The following is a 27,818-nucleotide window of genomic DNA, read 5'->3' on the forward strand; positions in this document are numbered from 1 at the left end:
GAAATAATTGGAAATTCTGGATATTTTTAACACACAAGAGAAATCCTGAAGGGCTGCTACGGAAGACCAGACGAAGTATTTTTTGCCAATCAAAGTCAAATCTTTGACCTTTCTACATTACTTTCGGACCAATTGTACAATGTAACGTGAACATCCCTCATTTACTGGCTTATAATCGTCAGGTATTCAGCCGTGCTATTCTCTAAAGATACCGGCTCGTATCAAGTATTGCCAAGCATCACACTATTGGTATATGGATGCTTGGTTAGAGAATAGCACGGTACACGTGAAGCGGCTACTCACCAGTCGCTCTGCTCGGCGCGTTCCTCTGCCCGCTCGAGGTCCTGCTCCATCAGCACAAGTTTGCGCGCCACCTACCAGCCGAGCGTTAGTACACGCCAACGCACACACACACACAATACTAAGCTACCGAGCCGGGCACCGCTCTCGACGCGCTTCGCAGTGCAGTGCTATATGCTATATACTATATACACACTAAAGTGACCAACTTTGTGTCGACTACGTTTGTGTTTCAAATGCAGGTGTGGACGTGCACGATTTTTTCGAGCAAATTTAAATGTTCATGGATTACTCTAAGTACTAGTTGGTACTACTCGATGCAAATAGAAAGTAGCTACTCAACAAAATGAAACCTTATGGCTGGTGTGTACTGAGCTCTTCCGAGACTCGCACTTTATGCTAATGGACTTTCGTCCCGAGCAGGTGTGTGGGTATTTATCAAGTGCAGACTTTTGTAATTTAATGTATCCTGGTGTCGACCGGCTAAAACTAAAAAGCAAAGCAGTGGTTCGCGAGGAAAAACACAAACAACGTAAATCAAAAAGGATCACACAAAGCAGGGGGGGTCGAGAGCGGTGTCAGAACTCACATACGTTAAAAATATAAACGAGGGTTGTCCCAAAACATTTAGTTCTAAATATTACTTTTTTCATAAAACATTATTAATTATCTAAGTGCTATCTAGTGCATTATCGTATTCGTTAGGTGATGTGTGCGCTTGCATATGTGCGGCACGCATACGGCCAGTAATTCTGGTGTAATGCGGTGCATATCTGAAAACGAAAATTGCCCTATACCACACATATTTCCTGATAACCTAACCTATAGCCACGTTTAAGTAATACACACACTAAGGACAGAAGTTTAGTCGACACATGGACATGATAGTTAAACATTTGCATAAGAAATATCCATGAAATGGGGCAACCCTTGTTTTAGTCTGATAGAGAACAGCGACACTCGAGTGCGAGAGTCGAGGGTCGCTGTCTGCACCGTATCCTTATAATTAAGCAGTGCTGCCGCTTCATCAACATGAGCCGGCAGCACCCTACTAATGTCATGACAAATGCGAATTAATTATGTCTGTTGCTCAGCTTCCGTCTCGAACGCGACCTAGAATAGGGCATGCAATAAAAATAACAGTGAGAGCCGATGTTAGAAATACCTATGTAGGTAAATCGGGTTACTGTGCAGAATGTTAAGAATGCAAATGAACAACCATGCAGAACGGAGGCGAAAACTTGCAAAACAAGGCGTCGGGACCACCGCACTAACGATCAGTATCGCGTGACACGCCGAAATAACAACGTACGAGCGAGTCGCGACGGAAACTAATCAAGCCATTGTTATTTGGGCGCCACGCTAGTATCGCAGCGCGGCAGTGGTCCGTCCGCTTATGGAATGGAAAACCTACGATTCGCCGGACTCGGCACGCTCCTCCGCACGCTCCAAGTCAGCCTCAACCATGGCCAGCTTACGAGCAACCTGGAGATACCACACTACGTTAAACAACCAGATAATCACACTTTTATTGACATCATCGAACATGTATGCATTTCGTTAAGGTTTAATGTCTGTCACGGTGTAGTCTTGAGCAAGTACGCCCTACATATATGGAAGTAATGCTTATGTAAGAACATGTGCGACGAAGGAGGCTAGTCCAGCCATATAAGGTGAACCGACCAAGATCAGGCGCGATACGATTCCTTCTTGGGACGCTGACTTTTACGACTGCCTTCACTTCACCACGCAGGGTCATATGTCAGGGGAATTAGGACGTATTATGGCCATACAAACCATCTGGCATCACATACGATGTCAATTTTTCTTTTTCAACAAAAACACAGAGATGGACAGACTTATCTAATCTTGACGCGATAATGCAACGCTTTCAAATTATCACCCAGTATTTGGTGACAATTTGTTCAATGACGTAAGAAATGTACAAATCAAGCTCACACAAGTTAATTTGCGGGGTTTTGTTAATATATCCTTGAAAAAAAAACGTTTATTTAGTAAGGGAATTGACTTGATTGAAAGGAATTTAATGAGGAATCATTGATGTTTAAAAACATTCAATTGTCAGTAAGGAATCACAACTCACAGCAGAGAACACAACAGCTCGTTCTGATAAAAATAGATCGGCCTTTTAGTCAATACACTGAAACATTTATCGAGAGTGGAAAATCTCGATTTGATTATACAAGACGATGCAACAGATGGCATCGTTATGAAATATTCATGACATGCGTATTGCAAGCAAGACAAGCAAAACCAAACGACATCTAAACTCCCGTATAAAGACCTCATCGTATTTCTTGTCGGCTTCCTCGGCGAGGAACCTGGCTTCCTTGAGCTGGTTCTCCAGGGCGTCCATACGCTCTTCATCGGCCAACGACCTGTTCTCGAGGACCTTACGGGCGCTGGACCACGGAATACAACTTTAGTACATGATCGAACGGTAACTTTCGATGGGGGCGTTTTCAAGGGTAACCCATTTGTTAGAAGACATGCAAATAACGAACACGCTAGAAGGAACATGTAAAGCGACAAACAATGTGGAACTGGACAGCTGAAATACAAAGTGAAACGGGTGATAGTGAACAGATCATTACGATATGTTTACGTATTGCCCGTTTCAACATAAATAAGCAAATGTACCCATTTAGAAAGTAAGGTAACATTCGCTTTTAGATCCTAGTCATGTAAACGCATTCCCAACATTATACATTAAACTTCATGTAATCGTAAACTAACGAAATTATAAACTATAGAGTATACTAAACACAAATAGTAAATATTTAGTGTTTGCAGCTGAATAGAAATGTAAACTTTCCGCAATGTGTAATGTTCAGAATGCAGATCTTCAAAGTACGATAATTTGGTCATATCAAATGAGATTCATATTAAACTTTGAGCATATTAATTTCAAAACTTTACCAGATTATCATATCTCAAAATGGTAACTTGAATTCAATCTAATTTACGCGTTATTCATCAACTTGACACCAAAACCTTTTACCTAATAACGTTACTTCCGGTACATAAATCATTATACATAAAGTGATTTTAATTTCCTTCATTTACTTTTCCAATTTAGGTAAGAAATAGGTTAAAAAGTTTGGATGTCATAATCATTGAAGCGCCAACTCATCCCTCATTAACTGGCAATTAAGAAGGCACAACTTTGGTGCAACAATTAAAAATAATAAAATTGGTTGTACGAGAAACGATTGGCGTAATAACACGTCTGGGACATCAATCGGGGCTCCTTTGACGACGCATTCCATTTTCATATTAGAGTGCTATTGTTGCTTAATCGTAATGGAATGCGATAACTTGAAGGAGGCTCGATAGACAGTAGCTATGTTACGAGTTAGACGTCATGGGCAAGCCTTCACCTCTTCGTATTTCTTGTCGGACTCTTCGGCGATGAGCTTGGCCTGGGACAGCTGCGCTTCCAAAATGGCGACGCGGTCGTCCTCCATATTGGTTCGATTCTCCAACGCCTTGCGTATTCTGATTAGTGCGGGCCAAACACATGCGTGTTATAACATCGATAGAAAACACTCGTTATGTGGTATGTGGCTATTATTTTATAAATCATGGATGGAAAATCATTCACTTTTATATATTTACTTAAAAAATGAACGACTTTCGAATTTGGACTCGTATAATTGTCAAGTTTTGAACAGAAACAGATTAGGAAGGTAAAACTCATAAGAACAGAGTTGTAATTATCAAGAATATGGTGGTTATGGACATAAAATAAAAATAAAAACAATAAAACACTCATGCACATTGTTAAGTAAAATATTTACAAGGTAATGTGAAATAGAACTCATGGTATAATCTCATTAGCTTTGATTTTGAAGAAGCCATTCCGTAAGAATAATAAGTTCAATGTCGCCGTCTTATGTTACCACGGGAATTATAAAAAAAAACATGTGTTATTTGTTCTCATAATAGAATGGCTGCTTCAAAACAATTTTTTGGACAAAATTAACTACTGTAAGTAACTTCTTATTACTATACAAAAATGGTATGCCTAGGATTCGAACCTAGAAATATTTTTATGTATCTGCGACATTATAATCTAACTCGACCGTAACCAGGTCATCAATATAACCCTACATCCTCCATTGCCTGTATTATAACGGCTTATAGCCATACTAATATGTCCATTGCACAATGGAACTATGGCATTAACACATTATAGGGAGCTACCCTCGTTTTACAATTATCCTTCAAAACTATTCCATTCTTCATCAGGGATGAAGATTTTGTATCTATCAAAAATGGTCTTTAAACCGTGATAATAGGGTATTATACTGCATATTATCACGTATATTTAGATATTGTACTAAAATGAACTTTAAGGCGTAAAGCTAAGGTCTAATGTCGTATATTACGTATCGGACTCACCGTTCCGACTCATCGGCAGCCTGGCTAGCCTCCGACAGCTTAGCTGTGGCGGTGGCGAGACGCTCCTCGGACCTCTCAAGGTCCTCCTCCAACAGTTGGATGCGTCGGTTGAGGGCAGCAACTTCGGACTCAGCCTGCACAATACAAAAAAAAAGTCCTTTAATAACACAGGCATATAACATAAAAACTTTTTACATTAGAAAAATAATTGTCTAAATATGATTTATTCGATTATTTATGTATAGAATAACCCCAGTTGGAATCTGCAGATGCTACAATACATAGTTCTAATAACTCGCATGCCTTTCTTTATCGAATATAGATAGTGCACGCAAAGTCACGTGCCAATTCTAAATAGGCAGTGAGGAATGCCTTAATATAAAGGCAATAACCTTAACAACTATTCTTTCTGTACCATAAAAGGTGCAGAAATTGATGTTCTTAATTCTAGGAATTAACGATTCTCGAGGAAAGAAATGTGTCTATAAATAGTGTTGGGGTAAGCATAGAACTCTCCGGATTGTTTTATTATTTAGATATCTTTTATCAATTAATAACTGTCGCTCGCATATACCGATATCGTACCTAAGCTATTAAATGGTCGTTCACGTTAATAGAGCTTGTCAAGAAACTGGATGGATTAGATTTAACACACTAAACAAATGATACTTAAGCGCCTTTATTATTGAAATAACCTCAAAAGCTATGTAAGTGGTTGCCGTAACGTGTTTCGACATCCTGTTATTTTTGGTCTTCAAAGTTGGCGACTCGACTCATACACGGGTCCTTTTGGACGTAAGAATGTCGATGTACAATAGACATTGTTAAACGTCGAAACTATACGTGTCAAGAATTAACCGCACACTTGGAGCATTTTGCGTTAGGTTATTTATATTCAGCCGCTGCATACTCATGACATCACGCGGCCTTGCCTCGAGGAAGCACTGCGAGTCCCAGTTTCTCCTCCTTTTATCCTGTGTCGTCATCAGCGTGCGCTAATAATAGTCGTGACGGGACTCACTAACAAAATCAGATTCATTCTAATACATTTCTCTGTACGCACTATTCATAAACAGCAATTAACCAAGTCACAAGTGTATCCACAAAAAACAACACCCATTTCTAACAAACTAGTCGGTAAGAAAATATTTCGATACATTTTTTGTCAAGACAACATAAGACAAATAGAGGTGTCTGGTCGACGCAAAGTTTTAGAGATCAGTAGCCAAGCGTCACCTTGAACTTAGATCATAATTCAAATCGACGTTTACTTGAGGCTATTTAAAATTAGTGAGTAAAACCTCTTAAAGGTTCGATGACCTTTTATTTTCGATCATTGGAATTCATATGGACACAATACAGTTTGTGTATATAATTTTACATGAGAAGTACTATTCTCTCCACGGGAGTGCATTTTACCTGTAGTTTACTTTCACAGATAGTCAAAACACATTGTTTATTTTTTGTGGGATTGGTTAGGGCGGAGGCATTGTGTCTATTCAAACGTCGAACACAAAAGGCTAGCCCTTGCAAGCTCAATAAATTGTAACACAACACCGTCACGCGAAGGGACCCTAATTTAGTTGCCACGTTCGGTCATCGGTGCAATGGAAATAATTCAATACCGTTGATTCCGGTTGCACTTATCAGGCGTACAATTTTATGGATAGTCATCGTGTTGAATTTTAAAAAACAGCTTAACTTGCAAAATTTAGGACTTATTGAAATAATCTTTTGTACCCAAATAATTAAAGACTATCTTCGAAAACTGGCGATATACTTTTTGTTTTATTTTACGGTTATTAGAATGTTCTTTCTATTTATATATCCTTGATAAACTGTTATTTCAATAGGTCAGTTGCCTTGTACTGTGACATAGCGTCACCGCTGCTTCCTCAGAGCATTATTTTAAATGTTGACCTCAACTATCTGTTCAAACAGCGTCATGTCAGCTCTCAATGTTAGTACACACCCACGACTTGCTACAAAAAATGCTCTATTCTCTAAGAGAACATTAAATGAATTCGTTTAGGAATCATTCTTTCGGAGCAATTCTTTCCGGAACACCTTGGTGTTTTACCTTTTACTCAATTAGTAATTACTGTTTAACGCTATCTCAACTTTACATTTTCTTATCGTCGGTTTGATATACTAAGGATGATAAGACGTGTGTTCTACGAGATATCACTAACATGCCATGCCATAGATTATAGGCCACTCATTAAATAACGCGAATCAAGCGTGTCATCAATTTATACTGAAATCAATGTGGAATTTTTTGATGAACTAATGTATACACCAGGACAATTTAATTACATCTAGATCAATCTACACCCATGAGACTCAATATTCAAAACAAGTGAATAGACTCATTCTCAGGTTGCAGAAATAGATAACATTCAGACTATTCAGAGATACAAAAACTTGTGGGTCTTCAGGGCGTTTCATTACAATTGCAGGTGTTTATGACTTGGAGCATTACTGAGTTGCCGAGTTACGTCATACAACGATAACGGCAAGCAAGTCGGACACGCCTTCACGGCGCCAGCGGTCCTTCGAGGACGTCCGAACAACAGGAATGTACTAAAGGGTGTTAAGCTTCACAATTCCAGCCTGCTCGCTCTACATGTGCCACGAAAGACCGGTATACGACCTCCAACGCAACCAAACCTGTTACGTGTAACAGAAACCAGCGCATAACCAACCAACGACTACCTTAACTATAAAAAAGAAAGATTTCAAGAAAACTCCAAAATCAAATCGAATTTCTAAATGTAAAATACTTCTATGGGATCAACACTAAAGTCGACGAAATGAGTAAGTGTTCAACGAAAAGAATTATTATTCGCCCTCTCTTTCTATGAGATTAACCGAGATGAATCCGAAAGAGAGGTCAATATGCGTACGTTGCCTGCACACCTAAGTATGTCCGGACATTACTCACTATAGGTAGATAGTACACGAGTACTGATAACTTCCATATTTTGACCTAATATGAATTCAACACAGGTAACACATTGAAACCGAAGTCACACAAAAATCACAGCACATAAAAACACGTTTCCTTACTTCTTCTCTCCGCATAATTTCCACTTGTAATCGTTTGTGATACTCCTCGCATTCGTCCTTATATTTCTCCATTTCCTCTTTTGTCTGACGCATTTTTCTTTTCAAAACGTCCAGAATCGTTCCTTGCTGCATATTTGTCGTCATTTTTATGCACTTTTCTGTTTAAATGGAATGCTTAAAAGCTAAAAACTAGAGACACCTCCACTCTACTCGCGAAAATGCCAACTGACTGGCCCCGCTCGTTATTGCCCCGTATCGTCGAGATGGGCACGGCACGAATGAACACAGCCGGCGAGTAAAAATGGCCGCCACCGAACTTAGACGCTGCAACTTTATCGTAACTGTGCTAATTAGCTTCGTTTCCAAACTACGACACAATCGAAACAATGAATAGCGACTATCACAATTAATTAATAGAAATTATACTAATATTTCACAATATTAAACATTCTCAAAATGACTTTGACAGCGAAACATGAACAGAAACGTCACTCGCACGGACACGACGATCGCGATAAGCACAATCGACCGTACTGCCTGCAGGACAAGTGGCTCCACCTGTTTTCGTTGATCGGAAACAACTCCGCGGTAGGGTCACAAACTGGCTTTGGAAAGAAATCCCAAAAACATGGGATGGGTGAAACGGTAGAATGACCTTATACAATATACACTATCTACGGAAGTGGAACTTTTTAATTTACTGAAGGGCTATTACCGCGTATTGTATGGGTTTGGTACCATGGGAATTTAAATGAGATAACTATTAACAGTTGGGTGAACCCGTTGTCACGAATAATGAAAAACGACCGGAAAATAAATAAGAAGGTCCTTAAACATTAAAATATTCGTTATTTGGTATGATAACTTCAGATTAAACTATTGCTTTCAGCGCCATCTAGTGCAACATTGTGCAAACTAAAAGCAAGATGTCTGTAGCCAATGATAAAACAGCAGAGCGGCATCGAGTCGGACGAACAATTTACACAAAACTGCCGAAATTACATGACGTCATTTGGAAAGTATGTGCCTGTTTTAAATTCCGTTAAGTAACCGAGGCAGGTATCGCAACAAAAAATACTCGTCGATAAAGCAGTTAAAGTGTCCTCTTATAAGGTAAATGATAAAGTGATATTCTAGTAACAGTAATAACTTTGTTTTAGTTTTCAATATTGAATTCAAACTATTGTAACAAGGAGTAGGTTGCATGGTAGGTAGATAGCATACAGTAGTTATAGCATAATGAATTGGATTCACGCTTGATGCTTGTTGAATACAATGGTTTGAAATGCTCGATTAGATGATTCTATAACTCAATTGTTATTTTAATTTTATGCGACATTAACTGAGCAGTAACCTCTGTATATGTGACTCATTTCGAATTAGAGAACAAGCACAAAATATGTGCACTAATATTATTGACCTTGCCTGTTCCAAATAGGTAGGTAGACTAGTTTGCCACTAGTTTTATAATTCAGTAAGGAGGTATAACCTAAACCTAGCCCGCTTAAAATTTTCCTTTGCCTCAACTTTTTTTCAGTTCTTATCAACAAAAAAAAATAATTCAAGTCGAATATGAAGTGAACACTTGATTTAAATCAAAGTTAACTACAATACCTATTTTACAAAAAAATACTTTACGTTGATCAGCTAAGTTACAAGTATTTAAGTACACGACTTGACAATTAATCATAAAAATCAAGGCCTGCTTTCCCAGTCAGAGATGGATCCTTATTTAACTTTGTAGAAAGTTGGTCATCTGTCACGCCATATGGTCAGTAATAACCTATTGAGATACCTAAAGGCTAAAGCGTACATGGACAGGGCCATACAGGCGTATGAAATGTAATTACACATGTACCTACTTGTTATGATATGAGCCATTATAACGAGTGACGCTATGACGTGTAACATATATATGGATATCTGTCAGGCCGTGATAGATTTATGTAACCCCGTTGCTGACTAACTTAATTAGTCGTTGTTGGAATAGGAAATGTTTAGAAATGGACATTAGATAATAAGGAAATTGTTAAAGCATATAGGTTATATTTAAAACAGTTTGAAACTCCTTCATTTACTAATTGTAGGAATATTTTAGTGGGTGTTTAACTACGTATAACGTTGAAATGAAACTACTTTTACGGATTTTTTCGCGGTTTAATTTTAGATTTTAGAAACGTAAAATATTTTCGAAACGTCGGGAACTAAAATCTAAAATTAAACCGCGAAAAAATCCGTAAAAGTAGTTTCATTTCAATGTCTAACATTCGCGTAAACCTAAGAAACCACTACGTATAACGTTTAACGTCTATATAAGTAACTGGAAGTCAACGTAATTCTAACGTTTAATATCAGTATAAACTTTTTACTTTCTAGGAATTTGGGTAATTTAGAACGAAATGGACGAAATAGTCTTATGTAATACTAATTTGCACTTGCACTGAAGTGGATCGCTTAGTCTAGACTGTTTTGCCACTGTGTTGCGGGCATTTCACAATTGATAGGTACCGCAACCAAAACCAATGAATGCATATCTAGCAAATAATAGTGTAGTCCAATTTTTCCTTGCATTTAAAAAGTTCTTGTAGGTACCTGTTTCGATTAGTCATCATAAGAAGAAACGGAATAACGGTAAGGAAACATTGAAGCGACTGCCATGCCATAGCTTAAATGTTGCCATCAAATTAAAACTTATTACATAGTTATTTCTAGTTTAGTGACAAATAACATGGATGTTCATTAGACGGACTCGGAATTTAACCTTTGAGCAGACGTGAGATAAAGAAAGTCTATAAAACGCAATTAAATAGATCGGTGTAAATCGTACATCAAACGACTGACTAGTACACGCAAGAAACTGAACGAAATTGGCCAAATGCGTACTGAACACGAGAATTGTAGAATTGAACAGTAAAATAACATTTTATACGAATGTAGTTTCTCTTGAGGCTATTTTCTTATCGACGAGTCTATTTTTATCAAGGCCCGGATTTAAAGCATTGTAATGATAGTTTACAAGATTATTCTCAAACATTTGATTGCTCACATTTTTAGTACTATTCGGATATAGTCACGTAAATATTTTGATACTTTAACACCTATCTTTTTTACATTTGCAAAGTCTATGATGGAACTTGGGAAAAAATTGACAAGAAAAGGGCCTGCAATGGGCAGCGTACTGTTATGCTTTAGTTTATCTCAGTTACTTCATTTATATTTTTAGCAGAAGTGGTGCCTGCCTATATCAATTAAATATACATCATGAGACAATAAACAAACGCTGACTGGTTGGAATTCTCAATTACGTAAGATGTTAATAAAACTCATATGGTTGATTAATTGACAAATTTAAAACAATTGGCAGTACGCAACGTACGCTCGAACCTTAATTATATTCCTATAGACACGCCGTATATAGTCACACACGAAAACCGATAACTAATTAATGAGAACATTTGCTTCACACCTACACATAATGTTAATACAGCAGCATAACTGATATCATAATATGCCATTGGCTGTTCTTTAATGTACAATTAAAAAAACACGGCTTATTATGATTTGATGGTAATTGTAACACACGAAATACAAAACCGAATACCTAACACGTGCCTACTAGTAATCAGACATTAATTGCCAAAATTACATGAATAAAAGCAATTAAAGAATCGCAGCATAATGTTACTTTGCGTTTCATGTACTTTCTATTTCATTAAAGTAGTATTGCATTAAGGAATCTTTGATATTTATTAGTTGTGGATCATGTCTAATCATTTACGCGTATTTTATTATTTTTTGATAATTCTGTCAAGGAATTTTAATTGTTAAGCGGTTTCAAATGTTCTTTTACACAATAATTAATGTCTAGATTTAAATGAATTTAATGTGATATTGCTTATGATTCTTAAAAATGATCGGAGTCTCATTTTGCAGTACATATAATAATAATTATCTAAAGACAAGTTATATGTAAACAATCCGTTTAACTGTCACTCGGAAACTTTACGCCTTGTAATTACAATTGCCCATCGCGAACGTATTGTTCATGAATAATTTAGAAAGTGGAAATTGTTGAATAGAAAGAACGAATTATTATGTGAATGTAGATACGCGTTAACATAAATACAGTAGTAATGAACAAGTCCATTAACTAATTGTCAGCCCTTATTTTCTCATTAACGATAGAAGATAAAATTCCTTTAAAAATCTTTATCTTGTTCAGTACTTATCTATTATTATGATTTTCTCTAATATTCGATATGCCATGCAGAGAATTTTAAATATTTAAGAAACCAAATATTTTAAAGACAAGAGTCTGGTCCATATAGAAAAGGCATTGAAAATAATCTATAAAAATAAGGGCAAGGGCTGACAGTTCAGGCCACGTGCGCCTATCGACAGCAACGACATCTAGCGGCGACACGTGTAGTTTCCCAAGTAAACATGTCAAACGGAATGTCAACGGCTCAGCTGATCGCCACGCGCGAGATGAGCCTGCTTCTGACTCGCTTCGTGGAGCAGATTCTACGCTTTCCCAACCGTACACGATTAAAAATAGTTCTGTGCGCATTTGGCCCACGCCTGCTACACTCACACAACCGAACAGATGTTTTAATAACATAGGACATTACCCTTTTTAATGCAGTGTTCTTGATATTCTGCAACTCATTCTTTATGATGGAAAATTTCATCATAGTGTCAGAAGAAAATATAGAACTGCCAAACGCCAAACCCGGATAGTCGGCGCATCTTCTTCTCCGCCTGTTTTCCCTTTCAGCTAGGACCTCTGTGCACTCACTGGTACACCTGAGCTTGGCGAGCTCTGCCGTCTCAGGGTCATCATCTGATATGTCCGAGGCGACTGGCGCACTGAACTCAGCGCCGTCTCCAGCCGACCTCTCTTCTCGGAATGAAAATTCCTCGTCTGAGGTATCAAGCGACTCTGGGTCCTTAATTCTACTATCGAATTCGATCTCATCATCAATATTCGTATAGTCCTCGTTTGTATTTCGATTCGAAAGTGCATCGTCACTATTCGTCCTTGTCACTTCTTGAGATTCACTAACACTATTGACACAAGGCACAACATCGTCTGTTTGACTATCTAAGGTCACTTGTTTGGACGGATCCGTGTAGCCGGGCGCGCTGGGGGCGGGCGCGCGGTCGCCCCGCAGGCGCGGGTGGTGTTGATGCCCCCTGCGCCGCACGGGGGTGCGCCCGTGGGCGTGGGGCGCGGACGCGGACATTACTACGCTCGCCGCGGTCGGTCCGGCCGCGCAGCGGCGGCGGCCATGTTGACTGACTGTTTCTCTCTAAACTACACTGTGGCGCTGTAGTCGCACTTTACCAGCTGCCATCTTTTGTTTTCATTACACTGTTTTACCTACCGAGCAATGTGCATTTGTTTATCATTAGACGCGGGAGCTATGAATACTTTTGAAGTATTATTTTATTTTGAAGTACTTCTCTAAATTATTATAGATTTTAGGAAATTCTATTTTGCGCTAATTTCAATAACTATCTTATAAAAAAAATAACAATGGCTGATTTAAAATCGATTACTTATAACTTTGATGATCAACATAATGTCTTCTAAAATATCGAATTCTTCGCAAATTAACGAAAATTCTCAAGATTTGTGAAACTGAGCGCTGACGTACCGCGTGAGTCTGCGTCTATTTTTACTGAAACACCGGGCAGCGGGCCCATATTAGGTGTCGGGCGCTGAAAATAACTTCGTGCGCGCAGAGCGCAGCCCCTTACAACGTGGGATTCCGGTACACATGGCATCTGATATTTTACTGCACAACATTAAACGTTTTTTTGAAACGTATGACGTTATTAAACCACATAGTAACTAGCAAAATTTAATTTTTTGATACTTATGCGAACCACATTACTTATAGGTAAATGTTTACTTTACTCTCTCAAAAAATAGAACATAGTTCCCAAAAAAATCGTCACGATACCAAAATCACTAACAGATCATCGATTATACAACTCAGCACTAGTTATCTACTACGTGTTGCTGATAACATAATGTAGATAATTCGTGTAAATAAGTTGTCCGTGAAAAATGTCAATCCTCTAAATGTTAAAATGCGACTAAAAAGCAATGAAGAATAAAAGACAAACCTCTATCCATTTTTTTTTTATTTAGCAAACATTTAGCTCGAACACTCGTTTTGACAGCCTCAAAAGAATATCTTTGTTCGGATGTTAAAAAAAAAACAATTGCATTGTAAATATTTGCGTGTTGACTAATTATTGACAAATAATTAAGTTAATAATACGCTGTCTTTAATTTCATCAGCGACATTCAACAGATAGGCATGTCCATCGTGTCTGCTATTTGTTTGTATCATCTACCTGCCAATGCGCCAAGGTTCTTGGCTCGATGGATGAAGTATTACATTATTGACACGATCTTATTCTATTTTTGTTGTTCGCGAATCATTACTTACGATGAAATCATCAATTGTTTACGGACAACAGATTTTGAGTTGCTCTATATAGCCTAATTAAATTATATAAAATGTAATGTATAAAGGTAAGTAAGTACCTAATATTTAATATCCATTGTTCTGCAGTACCTCTAATTTAATGGAAGCCTAAAAAGTAGCTATGTACCTCTCCACTTATGTACAGTAAACTCCTGTAAAAACTTATTTAACACCAGAAACAAAAAATAATACACAAACATTCTCCATGGCAATCTTCTCGGCGCATTAACTTCTCAATAAATATTATTTATTAAAAAATCTGCTTTTTAAAACCTCCATTGGACTCCAACTTTCGGTATTTCTATACTTCAATCATCCTTTTATTAACCCCATTGGTAACCATACTTTATGCTTATTTCCTCTTTAGAGATCCATTTATTTAATTACCCGACAAATTATTATCTCAATTGCTGGTAGGTATAAAAATATGGTACTCACGTTTTGCAGAGCCTTCTCCTTCTCCTCAAGCTTGGCGTTGACCTGCATGAGGGCCTCCTGGGTCTGGTCCAGGTCATTCTCAATGGTCTGGATCTTCTTCTGGAGCTGCCTCGCCTCCTCTTCGGCCTACACCATACAAATAAGGATCAATTAAATATTTGCTTAAAAAATATATTCTGAAACTCGCCTATTTTATGGGCATTTAGATTTTCAAAAACTATATAATTATGTGACTTCGGAAAAAAGCGTAAATAACCTGATACTTTTATCCTACTTAGTAATCAGAGTATTAGAGTATCGTACAAAGGAGTTTAGAAAAACAGCTGCTTGACCAAAACACTAGGCAATATCCAAGAAACGGCTTGTAGAAATATTTGTCGCTCAATATGGTTTCAGCCGTGAGAAATTCTTTACACAATATTATTAATTCCTGAACTTATTATTTACATTGATTATACAAAATAAACATATCATTTTCTCACGTTTAAATCGTGTGAGCCTATACATATCACGAGATCTCACAAGCACCTACATTATATAGTACATAGGTTATGTGTCTGCCATACTATACCTATGTACGTACTACGTACCTAGGTAAGTATGTATATCTAAGTTGTCAGAGGTTGGCGTCCTTAGCCCTGACACGGCCGTGGTCAAGGTTTTACTGTCACGGCAAAATGAAAAGCAAAGGTAATACCTATACAGCCTGTAAATATTTTTGAAATTAAAATGTAACTGGCCATGTAACCTTGTATTTTGTTTATTTATTATTGTATAATACTTTGTTCAGTTATTTACTCTTTACAGCTGTTTTGGCTGTAATAAATCGAATTTAAATTTTTGTGTTAATTAAAAGTGTTGTAGTAATTCGAAAGATTTTGTATGATGGATTGATACGTCTGGGCTATGAATCAGAATAACAATCGTGCCTTTTGTAATTAGATATCAGTTGTAATTTAATACCAACGCAACGTTATAATAAAATAATATTTTTATATAGAGTTCAGCGGCCTACATAACAGTTGTGGAAACAAAGAGCATCTGTACATTTTGCAACAAAAAAATAATTTTCCTTTAATTTTGTACAATATTTTTACTAAATTTATTTTAAAATATTCAAATACTACCATTGCATAAAGTATCAATAATGTCAATGTTACAAACAAGTAATCTAAAGTAGCTTTTATTAATTAGCAAATGTCAAAAGCTGCAACAAATTCAAATCGATTTCATCTTTCGAATACCAATTCAACATTCCAGTTTCAAATGAGAACATACTCCGATCTTTGTTTTTTAAATATCGAATGCCAGTGACGTAACAAGGTGGTAGAGTTGTAGCAATAATCGAATAGTGGCGAGTTCTCGAGTTGGCGAAATGGCGACCATATTATGGTGAGTAATAAAGCAATGTGCACACGTTACTCGATGCCCTTTATCCATAAACGGTGAAGTGTGTCGTGTCACTAGTGTGTCGTACCTTCTCGGCGCGGAGGTTGGCGTCCTTGGCCTGCTGCTCGCACATGGCGGCGCGGTCAAGCGCGTTGTCCTTCTCCAGCTTCATCGCCTGCATCTTCTTTTTGATCGCGTCCATTTTGGCGGTTTCTGTTTGTTTACTCCTCTAGATGCAAAAGCTGTTGAAAAATTTTACTGTTAGCATTGTTTGGTCGGTAAACAAACATGGATTGTTTTGACTATCGGCCACGTCTTCATTCTCTGACTGTAATAACAGCTAAGGCTTTGAGCACAATCGATCTTGTACTACATTCAACCTGAACTGTTTTTTTTATATTTCAAACAAGGTACAAAACAGCAAGGTGCATATAAAATATTGTAGGTCAACCTTCATAGTAACGCAAAATCACCAATAACTCATTTAACCTGCTTGCCTTGTATCTCATCGAAAATTAAAAAAGAACGAAAAGGTAATAAGTTAAGGTGGAGTACAGTCAAGAAGTTTGTGAAACCGCGCCAGCTATTTATGGAACCGAGGGTGCATTGATCTTTCAAGTACCTACATATGGGCTAGTTTTGATTTACTCATGGTGTACAGTCAACCCTTCAACGCATACCATTCAAGCCATCAAACCCAACCGATAATTCATTTTACTAATGTAATTTTTGTTAAAGAAATTTAGGTCAATTTACACTGAAACTATGACTTCAAGTAACCGTACCTCATACATGGCTGTTCTGACATTTCATCATAACATGCATTGATAAAAATGCCAAAAATAATAAAATTGCAACCGGCAAACACTTAAACATTTATTGATAAAGAAACCTAGTTATTCCGGTAAAGTTAAATGTTTCCAATACGTAATTAACGGAATGAGCTAACAACCAGCAAGTAATTAACTTTTTACTGGTAATTACAGTCTGACAAAGGTTAAGAACCTCTAGTTATAACACCAGTTACAGCAACCGATTGAACCGTAATGTTTCATACCAATTAAACGAAGATGGCTGCAACAAACGTGTTGATGACGTTGACGTCACTCAAGACTCAATCAATACATTGTCTCAACAATAACTTTTCGTATTGACATCATAAGATACCTAATAGGATGAAGCTATATAGAAGTCCCTGCTAGTTAAATGAATTCAGATTTTTGTATGCTATGAATTCCATCACGTTAATATTCCATTCTAAAATGTAAAAACATTGTATCATCTTCCTACTAAAGAACGTGACAAAATATAAGCCTTTTTTCATAAAGTTTTCGTTACCATCATCCAAAACAGTTAACATTCTAGTTACTGCCTGATCATTTTACGACCTAAAAGAGGGATTTTGGGTCCTAATTTGAACTCGGAGCACGACAAAAACGGTCTATATCCAAAAAAAGGTTAATACAAAAAGTACGCTATGTCAATGGTATTGCCCACGTCCTAATCATTATTAGCGGGTCATCGTTCTCCTTACATAGCAATTCTATTAAAGTGATAATTAGGATTCAACTAGACGTATGTATGTTCTACTAAAATAATGGATACAACGATGACATGTGCGTGTTGTACGTGACATGTTCTTAAATTTTTATTCTTTATCGTTTCTAATACCCTAAAGTCACGTGGTGTCTTTTCAATCTAATTGATCTATATTTTACCATTCGAAATTTTGGAGAATTAAATCAAATTGTTTTTTTTTTTTGTTATCGCACTTTGTAATAAAGCCATGGTTTATAAAACATAATATAACTTAAAATATACTTAAATGCAGAAAATAATATATTTTCTTCGTTTTTATCAACTGGTTGGTCAATAGATGTCATGTCATCTTAATTATACATTTTCTCGATAAAGACAATGGCACATCTTAACCCTATAGCACAATCAGGTTCTCTGTTACTCATATTCACACACCTAAGGACCCTCTTAAATCCTTTACCGTGTGTGATTCAAAAGAAAAGCATTTGCGACTTTGCGAGCATGAGTCACCTTTCGCGATAAACTAAGGGACCAGTCAACGCGGTCAATGGACCACGCTCCAGACGGCATTAATGAAATTCTTTAGTAATAATCGTGAGTCCGATGGTCAGAATTTCATAAAACAGTTATCCGTAAGCTGACAAAGATGTATCTAATAAGACAGTAGCTATTGTTTGTACCATTGTGTAATCTCTAACTCTATTATTGAAACTTTAGAAGAATAGCTTTTGAATGATCGATTCTATTAGCGTTATAAATTTACTTTTACTATATGATGATGTCATAATTAAGAGCGATACATTACGAGATTTTTTGTCGCTTGCATGTAAAACTTTTTCGCATGTTGTAATAAGGAATTGACATTTATATATGTACCAACAACTTATGTGCATAATTTTATATTAATGAATATGCAAATGTCTATAAAATACAGTTTAAAGGTGTTTCATTATTGTTGTCAACACACATGTTGTCGCGATGCATTCGCCGCGCATGCGCTGAACAAATAAACGCATTCCGCCATATTTGCATTCTCGAGATGTTACAGTCATTTATTTTGTTTCCTACATTATCAGTGTCGTATAATATTATATTGTTTATGTTTGTTGTTCACATTCCAAACAGGCTTTAGCAATGAACGCTTTGTCGAATTGAGAAATGGCACTTGGTTGTACGCTGTTGACGCAGGCTAGTAATAACTTGGGAAATAAATCTACAACTATATCCCAAAAAATGTTTTATGTTATTTATAGAAAAATATATTTAATAAGTTGAGTTCTCTAATTAATCACACACAGAGTCCAAGGTTCGAAGATAGAAGAAAAAATCTAGCATCCTGTGTTACAATAACAAAAGCTTTTAGAATAACAACAACAAAAGGCCTTACAAATGACCATGGTCAAAGATGGCTAACCATGTCTATGGTAACATTGAACAATTATAAAATATAGCTCATTGTATGCGATGTAAAAGTATAGAGGTTAGATGTGCTATTGTTTAGATCAAGTCATGACGTCACAACAATTTTGGCGCCAGTCCAAAAACCATGAAAGAATATGTTTTACGTCCAGAAGACCGGATAGGTTAAGTTGTTTCTGTAACTTTTTATTAGAAAACTTTTGTGAATTCTGTTTCGTCATACAGAAAAATGTCTGGAAATATTCTTTCTGTAAAGTGTAATATTATATCTAGAGCTATTCGTCTAATAATCTGGACTTGTATCCTTATACCTAATGGCCCGTAAATCGTGATGTAGGCATGGTTCAAAATAAGCTAAAGAGTACACTTAAATACCTAAGAAAGCTTTTGTTCTAAATAATCTAAACGATCTGACACCGGTTCAAATTCCGTACAGATTGCCAACTCGGTAGGTGTAGACCAAAATATCCGCAACAGATGTAGTACAGCAATAAGAACGAATGGTGAACGAGATCACTCAATTCAGGAAACCTAAGAATACTTATACCACCCCCGTATCACAAATAACTTAGTGGTTTCTCCTGATGACACCCGATATTTGACAAAGAACCAATCAATTAAAATTTAACAATGGTAATTATCCCAATCTCCAAATTATGGTGATGATAATTACCATTCGTCATGACCTTGGCTTTCTTTACAGTCGACAGTCTAAAGGCAGACGTAAATTTTCCGGTATTTCAAGTGTTTCGATGTTTATTGTGAAATTGTCTTTACTGTAATGTGGCTTGCCTTGTTTGGAAAAAGTTTAAATGTAAAAATTCAATTGCAATGGCCTGATAATTTAATTTAAAGCTAAGAACAGAACTATTTTTATAAAGGATGCGTACTTTTTACAAAGGTAATACTTTCTGCAACAATAACTATAATTAAATGTTCCCTTTTCTAAAAAAAATGTGGAGCACCAACTGGCTGCAAATTTATAGGATGTCTGAATATAAATAGAAAAGTAATATAGATGAGCTAATAGTTTGACAGCCCGCGTGTAGCCGAGCATGCGCATACGCCGCCCCCACATCCCGCGCTTCTACGCCATTGGCTGGTAACTGGCAAACTGCCAAAAGCGCGGGAAAACTTCAGCGTAGCCCGCTTCTATTGGCTCAACGAAAATGAAACCGAGCACCGCGATATTCAAAAATAGAAACGGGACCAGATTACAAAACTGCTGGCATCTAAGGAGATGTATCGATGTACAATTAAAAAGCAATAATACGCTAGGCTGAAGAATTATAATTTAAATGTGATTAAATTATAGATAAGATTTCCTCAATGCCGTATTCAGTACTAACATAATATATTTTATCTTAACACAAGATAATACGAATGCAAAAATACAAGCTTCAAGAACACCATTATAATATTACCGATTAATCCACCGTGAGATCGATAAGCACTGTACCTACCCTACTTACCAGGACCGAGAATCGATTAAAGGATGAGGAAAGATCAATGCACCTTGGCTTTTAAAACACTTGTATATTTTTTTCACTTGAACACTATGGGGCACTGTCAGAGCGTAGTCGTACTTACATGTCGAGTCGACGCGTGCTGTGGTGCGACTGGCGAGAGCCGCGGGAGTTGTTGCGGTGTCGCCTTACCGCCGCGAAAGGAGATGAGCGGCGCCGGTCACCCCGCTCCGAGAATACAGCTCATGGGGAAAAGCCTTCCACAATATACAAAGAGATCAATTAAAGGATGCACTCAAGGCCGTACCCGAAATCAATCACGGGGACTGTCAATAAATAATTTGCTTTTTTTAAGGCTTGTCCTATTTCTTCTAGAATATACGAGAGTGGTTGATTGCTAGAGTAACTGGGACATCAACTCCTAATATAGGTTACCATAACATACATATGTTTGTTTATATTGTATCGACAAGCTTTCGTTTTTAAATAAGGTAGTCTCTATTCTTTTTAATCCAAACACTATTGGTGGAACTGAACGTGGAACAGCAGAATTTTAAGTTTAAGGGTTAATAGGATGAAAGAAGGTTACCAGCATCAGCCTTCTTCTCCAGAATATTTTACCTACTCACGATTACCGAGAAGCAACATCAACATGCTATAGGAACTTAGGTAGACTATTATCATTTAGATTCTAAGTAAGTTTCCTACGCTCTGCATAAATTCGTACGTCAGAGACGCATAGAAATGATTTTCTCATTAAGTTATGCAAAATGTTGATAAATAAAGTGTCATCTGGTGGGAAGCATAAAGTCATTACTTCTCGATAATATTATTTGAGAGCTTCGAAATGTTTTGAGAATTAAGTCGAAAGAAAAGGAAAAAATATTCAACAAGAAATAGTTTGGTTTAGAAAAAAAGGTCATAGGTCGTACTACAATTTCCTAAAGCCAAGTTGATGTTGTTGGATAAGAGGCTGCTGTCCGTAGTCCGCTTGTCGGGAGATATCACACATAATCACGGTGCTTCAACTGCATCAGCATTCAAACCAGACACTTCAGCCTTCTGAAAAAAATCTGCATGGATACGCTTAAGTTCATACTCGCTGAATTTTAAAAGGTTACAATAGCTGATTCTAATTTGTTTACTATTTAAGACAATAAAGTTTATTTAGTAATACTCGCATTGATTGAATAGCTAAACAAGTTATCCATTTGAATAGTGACATAATCTTATGAGAACTGTATTGTGGGTTGTTGCTATTTGTTCTTAGCGTCTTTGTCGTCTTTGAAGTTCTGAAGATTAATAATTAGTACCAGGTACCTACAGAATAGGTTTTTAAACGTTTTGAGGTTAACATCTTAGAGATGTCACCAAGCTCGGGGGATTATGGCAGTCTGAAAGGGGTACCAGGGGCAGTACCAAAAGGGCAAGGAGAAGAAAATTGGTAGGTTTTAGTGAGTAAAAGACTGACTCTCCCTTCCGTTCAACCCAAAGCGGGATAAGTCATTTGATGACTTTCCATCAGAAAAAGAGGAGTATGTATGGCTGCTTCTAATACAACTACTCGTTTTCTATAACTACAGTTTTACTTTACTTAAATAATAGATAGGTGTCTGTGATTTCATAACATGAAAACACCTTGTCCATGGTATAGCAAATATTTATATCCGCATAATCCCTCGGTTCGTTAGTTATAGAAGCAACATTTTCAGATTGACAGCTTCTATTTAGACTTTAAGAGAAAAGAAGTAAAATGTTGTCAGACAACAAAAGTATGTGTCTCGCCAATCAAATAACTAAATACCTGTCTACGTAATTACTGACCTAGGTACAACCAACATTTATGAAGATAGGTAAGGCGTCCCTGTTTTCCTCATTCAACCGCAAAAGCTTACCTGATCAGTTTGTGAACTGCCATATTTAAAATTTGACATTGGCCACCACAAAACTTAAACAGTTAGAAAAACAAACGATTTCAGTATTTTTTTTGTACAAGCTGTAGACCTACATATCAGCTTTTTAATTAAAAGATATCGCGCAAATCGTGCACATACCTGATTCGTTTACGACGTTTCTATATAAAATATTTAAGACAGCATAAATATGAATGTATAATATTGTATAAATATTTTTATGAGCGCCAAAAATAAATAATGGTGTCATTGATATAACCCAGAGAGTACCTATGACAGGAAAACAATTGAAACCACAACAATACCTTGGTCCGAATTATTGAGGGCGATGACGTCATTTTATAAATAAATGATTCTTTTTTAATTAATTTAAACTGACATTGTAAAAAAGTATCGTTTGGTACGTACTTACTACGAATTTTGAAAAATATTTAATTAACTAGCTGTTGCCCGCGACTTCGTCCGCGTGGTTAGAAGATGTAAGTTATAATTTATACCTGCCTTCTATCTATCTATCTATCTGCCCTCTATCTATCTTGTAGGATTCAGTCAGCGTTTGCAATGTAAGTGTATTTTTTTACGACCTCACATTAGAAACCTCAAAAATTGTAGCCTATGTGTTATTCTGATGTATAAGCTATATTGTGGTAAAGTTTCATTCAAATCCATTCAGTAGTTTTTACGTGAAAGAGTAACAAACATCCATACATCCATACTTACAAACTTTCGCCTTTATAATAGTAGTACCTAGGATTGAAAGATACGTTAGTATAGTCATAGCCGTATATTAGCGATATTCTTTTGATTTTCCTATGATTAAGTATGGACTTTGAGAAACAGATGCTGCTGTTGTAGGGGTAGAAATATTTATTTCGACAATTTTTTTGGTGTCTTTTGGAAGGGACGCCTCTTCGAACCGAATGCTTTTATGTTCCCTAGAGCGGATTAAGCTGTTCTAAATATATTACACGAGGACAGTGAAAACAGTTTGCATCATTACGCGATTATTATTCTTAAATTCCTTATGTATTTGGAACATAATTAGAATTCATATCAAATAGGTAGGTATTGTTTAAATTCCACAATTAAGATATACAGAACAGCCGCCGACAATACGATGAACAATATTACTCATTGAAAACCATACTTTTAAATCCATCTAAAAATTGAAGCGAACCGAAAACCATTTTGATTATTTTATTGACGTAAATTATGAAGAAACGACGATGATTATAATTAATTTCGAAATAATTCATCGTGTATCGATGAGTCAACGCCTGCGTGCCATTTTATGTAAACAGTTGGCCCCAAATGACAACAAATAAGTGTTACACGTCTGTATAGTTCACAGCACCACAAATACCTCGACAATTGTCCTTGAATATGGTCATACGGCTTATCTGTAATCTCATACAATTATAGCCTGAATTAGTTTGAGCATTTTAGTAGCATTAGGCTAACCTCTTCCTTTTTCACGATATTATTTTGTTTTCAATGTACCTATCTGCCATTTTTAACCGACTTCAAAAAAAGGAGGAGGTTCTCAATTCGACTGTTTTTTTTTTATGTTTGTTACCTCGTAACTTGCGATTGGGTGAACCGATTTTCATGATTCTTTTTTTATTTGAAAGCTTGTGCTTCCCGTGTGGTCCCATTATCACCATTTCAATATCTGATGATGGGATCTTGTAGAAATCGGGGGAACTCTTCAATAAATAACAGCAGATTAACCGCAATTGTTGCTATAGAATATCTAAGCATTGTTTACGCCATCACACAACATATTATCACGCCTGAACTCACTACAAAGGTTATAAAAACTATTTCGAAAAAAAATAATGTTCAAGGGCACTTACAAAGTTTTACAAAAAACGCAATACTGAAACTAATTTGAAGTCGGTTTTTTTTTGTGAAAATTGTGTTTATAAAGAACCCCTTTGCCAGTTTGAAGTTAGAATTACTTGCGGCTGTCATTTTTTTTCGTGCTGTAAAAAGTAATTGGAAACAAACAAGCAGAGCTTTTAAGATGTCTGTTTGTATAGCATCACTTTAAAAAAAACTTTTTTTGTAACTGACAAGTCTTTCCTTCTGTTTAACATAACATTCTCAGCTCTGACGTCATATTGGTATAAAATTTGAATCGATGTTACTGTAAAATCCATTGCAATTTATTTGCTCGTCATGGCGTCATCGGTGTTCGACGAAAAAATGGATCATGCTTTAAATTAGATCACTAACTTAGTTTTAAGTAATTCTAAGTATTCAGTATACTGAATTGAGGTATTGTTTTTTACTTCTTCGTGGTTTTTACTAATCGAAAAACCCAATTGACACTAATTAATCAAAATCAAAACACCTTACCTCTCTTTATCTAAATATGAGTAATTTTCGATTAACGTTACCATATATAATATCTTACAGTAAAGTGGCCCAGTCTGTAGTCACGAATTAATTTGAAAAGGACTTTAATATCCAGTAACATTGAAATACCCAAAATCCAAAAACATATTTCTTTAATCTACATAAAGTTGTCTAGATAACAAAATTGCCAGACACCCAAATAACCCCGGCGCAATAGCCCCATTTTAAAAGGCATTTTGTACTTACAGTGTGAAACAATAATCCTTCACCGCCTCTTATCTAAAGTTTTATGGCTCATTGAATTGTAAACCTGTTTGTAACTAGGCTATCCGTGTAACCGTCGAGGAGTAAGTTGGCGCAGAAAAACTGTATGTTCGCCAATGCGACACCCGGCGACGTATTACTGGGTCTAGGTTGCAGGCCGTAAGAGTTAACGCCATAAAACATAAAAATAAAATACCTGGGTATATCATACTCTATATATCTACTCTTCTCTTTTATACCAACTCTATGTTTTCTTAAATAGAACTGAATTAAAAACAAATGCAATCTCGTCGAAGGCAGAACGATTTAGCCTTTTGAAGCTCTGCGCTCAGCTAGGGAAAAATATTTTTTTTTTTTTTTTTTAATTTGAGGAACAGATTTCTTACGACACACTGCTAGTGCAGCGCCTTTTACAACTCAACATTCCCACTTTAAAAATGAGCTGAGATCCCCCAAGGGATTTGCAAGTTAGGTCCAATAATAAATTACCTACCTATTGAAATCTGTCTATAACTCCATCACCCCAATACCAAAATGTTACATTATTTTAGAGATACAAAGTCGACAATAAGTAGCCATAGTCTTAATGGTTAACACTTAACATATATTTTTCTGTACCGGTAGTTTTGCTTGTAGCCTAACATGTAAATGCAATTACGCTAATGGAAATCAACCAAAAATGGACCGGAGGGCAAAAGGTGACCTTGCCTTGTCTTAAAATGTAATTGTGGGCTAAGAAGGTTCTTCTTCCTTGGAAACTGTTTCAACTACCGAATTGATATGACCACTATGAACAGAGTTTACCGCCAAGGTAAGAAGTCTGAAAGTAGGATTGTCGCCAGTGTCGAAAAGAGACTTAACTGCATTAATCTCGGAAGAAGAATTACGTCTAACAAATAGTTCTATGCAAAGCAAAGACCTACTCGCAGAGATAACAGAGAAATAAAATCGAAAGCAAAAAGCTTTCAAAAAGGCACTTTTAAAACGTTTAGTAATCTCTCTCGGTGCAAAGTTCCATATGCAAACAGAGACGGATATATTACCCGGATGCCAACGAAAACTGCGCAAAATCTTAAATCGATATACCTCTCAGTGTGTGACAAGGAAACATAAAACCTGTATATCTCTATGTATGACCTCTTTACAACTATAGCTACTGCTCATGAACATCTGTATACATCAATTCCATTTCATCGAAAACTTATTTTGCGTTTAATTATGCAATATGTTTAACTTATCAAGAATTCTGTTTAAACTTTACCACACGCAAGTGACTTGAGTTGGAGGCAATCTTCCCTAAATTGGAATGGAATTTCATGACCCAACTTCTTAACGGAATTAAGAGGTCTGCTTGTTATGTAGATACATGATTTTATTCCATTTTGCTATAGGAGGTTTCCGTCCATCTAAAGATACAAGATACAAAAATAAAGATGTTTAGATTTGTACCTATATTCATTGATAGACAATCATAATTTATCGAAGCAGCATGCAAAAATGTCTTGCAAATATTCCATTTTGCCCAATAATGTTAAACTTGGATTGGATACCAATAGTCTCACATGATTAGGTTAATTAAGTTTCGGAATTGTCGATCATTCACGTGTTTCACTTTCCTCATTTTCCTACCATTTACTTTCCTCTTAATATTACTTAGTAGTTGTCGTCTACTGACATTTGTGAATCTACCTCTGAATAAAACACTAGTGACTCAAGAAAATAGTCCTTATTTTTACCTGATGTCTATAAAAATAATATAAAATCATATCAAAGATTCATTAATATTTAATTTAGCTACCGTAATTTTAAGAATCTCGCAAGAGTCCACACGAAGATGTCAAATTGATTACAATATTACCTTTAATAAAAAATGTCATTTATTTCTTACGACACACTCGGGATGGATCGCCTTTTGCCTGAAAGATACGACCGCGACGAGTAATGTCGTAATCGCCTCAAAATGGAAGAAGAATTAAGAAATGAATTGCACGGACAGTGTGTATAGACATTCCAACTTAAACATGTGTATAGAAAAAGTCTTCTGAAGATTTTTGATAGAAAAAAATGTTTACATCATTCGTCACAAGCTAAATAGGCATTGGACACACATCTGTCACAGTCATATTAACAGTTAACCAAACCATATTAAAGTAAACTGTGACCAAACCCCCGTGATTCATAATATAACTACATATAACACATATGAAGTGTAAATGAGAAGCCATTTTGACTCACAATAGGAAGTGACTTCGGAAAGAGTTTCAAAATTCGAACACATCGACTTGGTATTTCGAATTTCCACATCTCGATTACGAAACCAAAGAATTCGGAATTTAAAGTGTTCGTGACGTTCGTTTGCTGACGAAAGCTTTCTTTCATGTCCTCAAATATTTATTTTTGTATTTGTTACACACTGTGTTCACATTCTTGTAGAACTAGAAAAATGGAACTGGTAGCTAAAAGTTTTATCCTACAAGTGAATAAATGAAAGGTTTTAAAGACCGATTTCTAGATCTTTAGATAGCAACCAAAAATAAACCACGAATATTCTTCAACGCGGCCAGTATGCCCAGTTTAAAAACTTTTCTCACAATGATAACCTCTTTAAATCAAGTCCAAGAGCTAAGAGCTATCATCGGCCAAGTTGCAAGCTCATTAGTACATAATCGACGTTCATCAATAAAGAATCTCACACGTAGGTAACGTTCAAACTATTTTGGTCCGCGGGCTGG

The 27,818-nt window shown here is 36.4% G+C and overlaps 1 protein-coding gene across 22 annotated transcripts in view; it reads right to left on the minus strand.

Moving 5' to 3' along the window:
- The window catches only part of LOC113503341 (tropomyosin-2), a 31,837-nt gene extending 11,066 nt beyond the window's left edge, over positions 1–20,771 (minus strand). For 3 of the 22 annotated variants that reach the window (XM_026885229.1, XM_026885228.1, XM_026885227.1), the window contains exons 1-4: positions 7,795–8,309; positions 4,726–4,859; positions 3,702–3,819; positions 304–374 (exon numbers count right to left, since the gene is read on the minus strand). In XM_026885229.1, coding sequence (XP_026741030.1) covers positions 304–374; positions 3,702–3,819; positions 4,726–4,859; positions 7,795–7,938 — 467 coding nt within the window. In that variant the 5' untranslated portion in view covers positions 7,939–8,309. Of the gene's footprint in view, positions 1–303; positions 375–480; positions 1,074–1,714; positions 1,786–2,605; positions 2,724–3,701; positions 3,820–4,725; positions 4,860–7,794; positions 8,310–12,425; positions 13,291–14,735; positions 14,862–16,212; positions 16,367–20,672 lie in introns of those variants that run through there. The other 19 variants (XM_026885221.1, XM_026885226.1, XM_026885222.1 and 16 more) reach the window with 15 other exon arrangements.
- Between the last annotated feature and the right edge of the window lie 7,047 nt (positions 20,772–27,818).

Source organism: Trichoplusia ni, chromosome 19, assembly GCF_003590095.1.
Source record: "Trichoplusia ni isolate ovarian cell line Hi5 chromosome 19, tn1, whole genome shotgun sequence".
Classification (NCBI taxonomy): domain Eukaryota; kingdom Metazoa; phylum Arthropoda; class Insecta; order Lepidoptera; family Noctuidae; genus Trichoplusia; species Trichoplusia ni.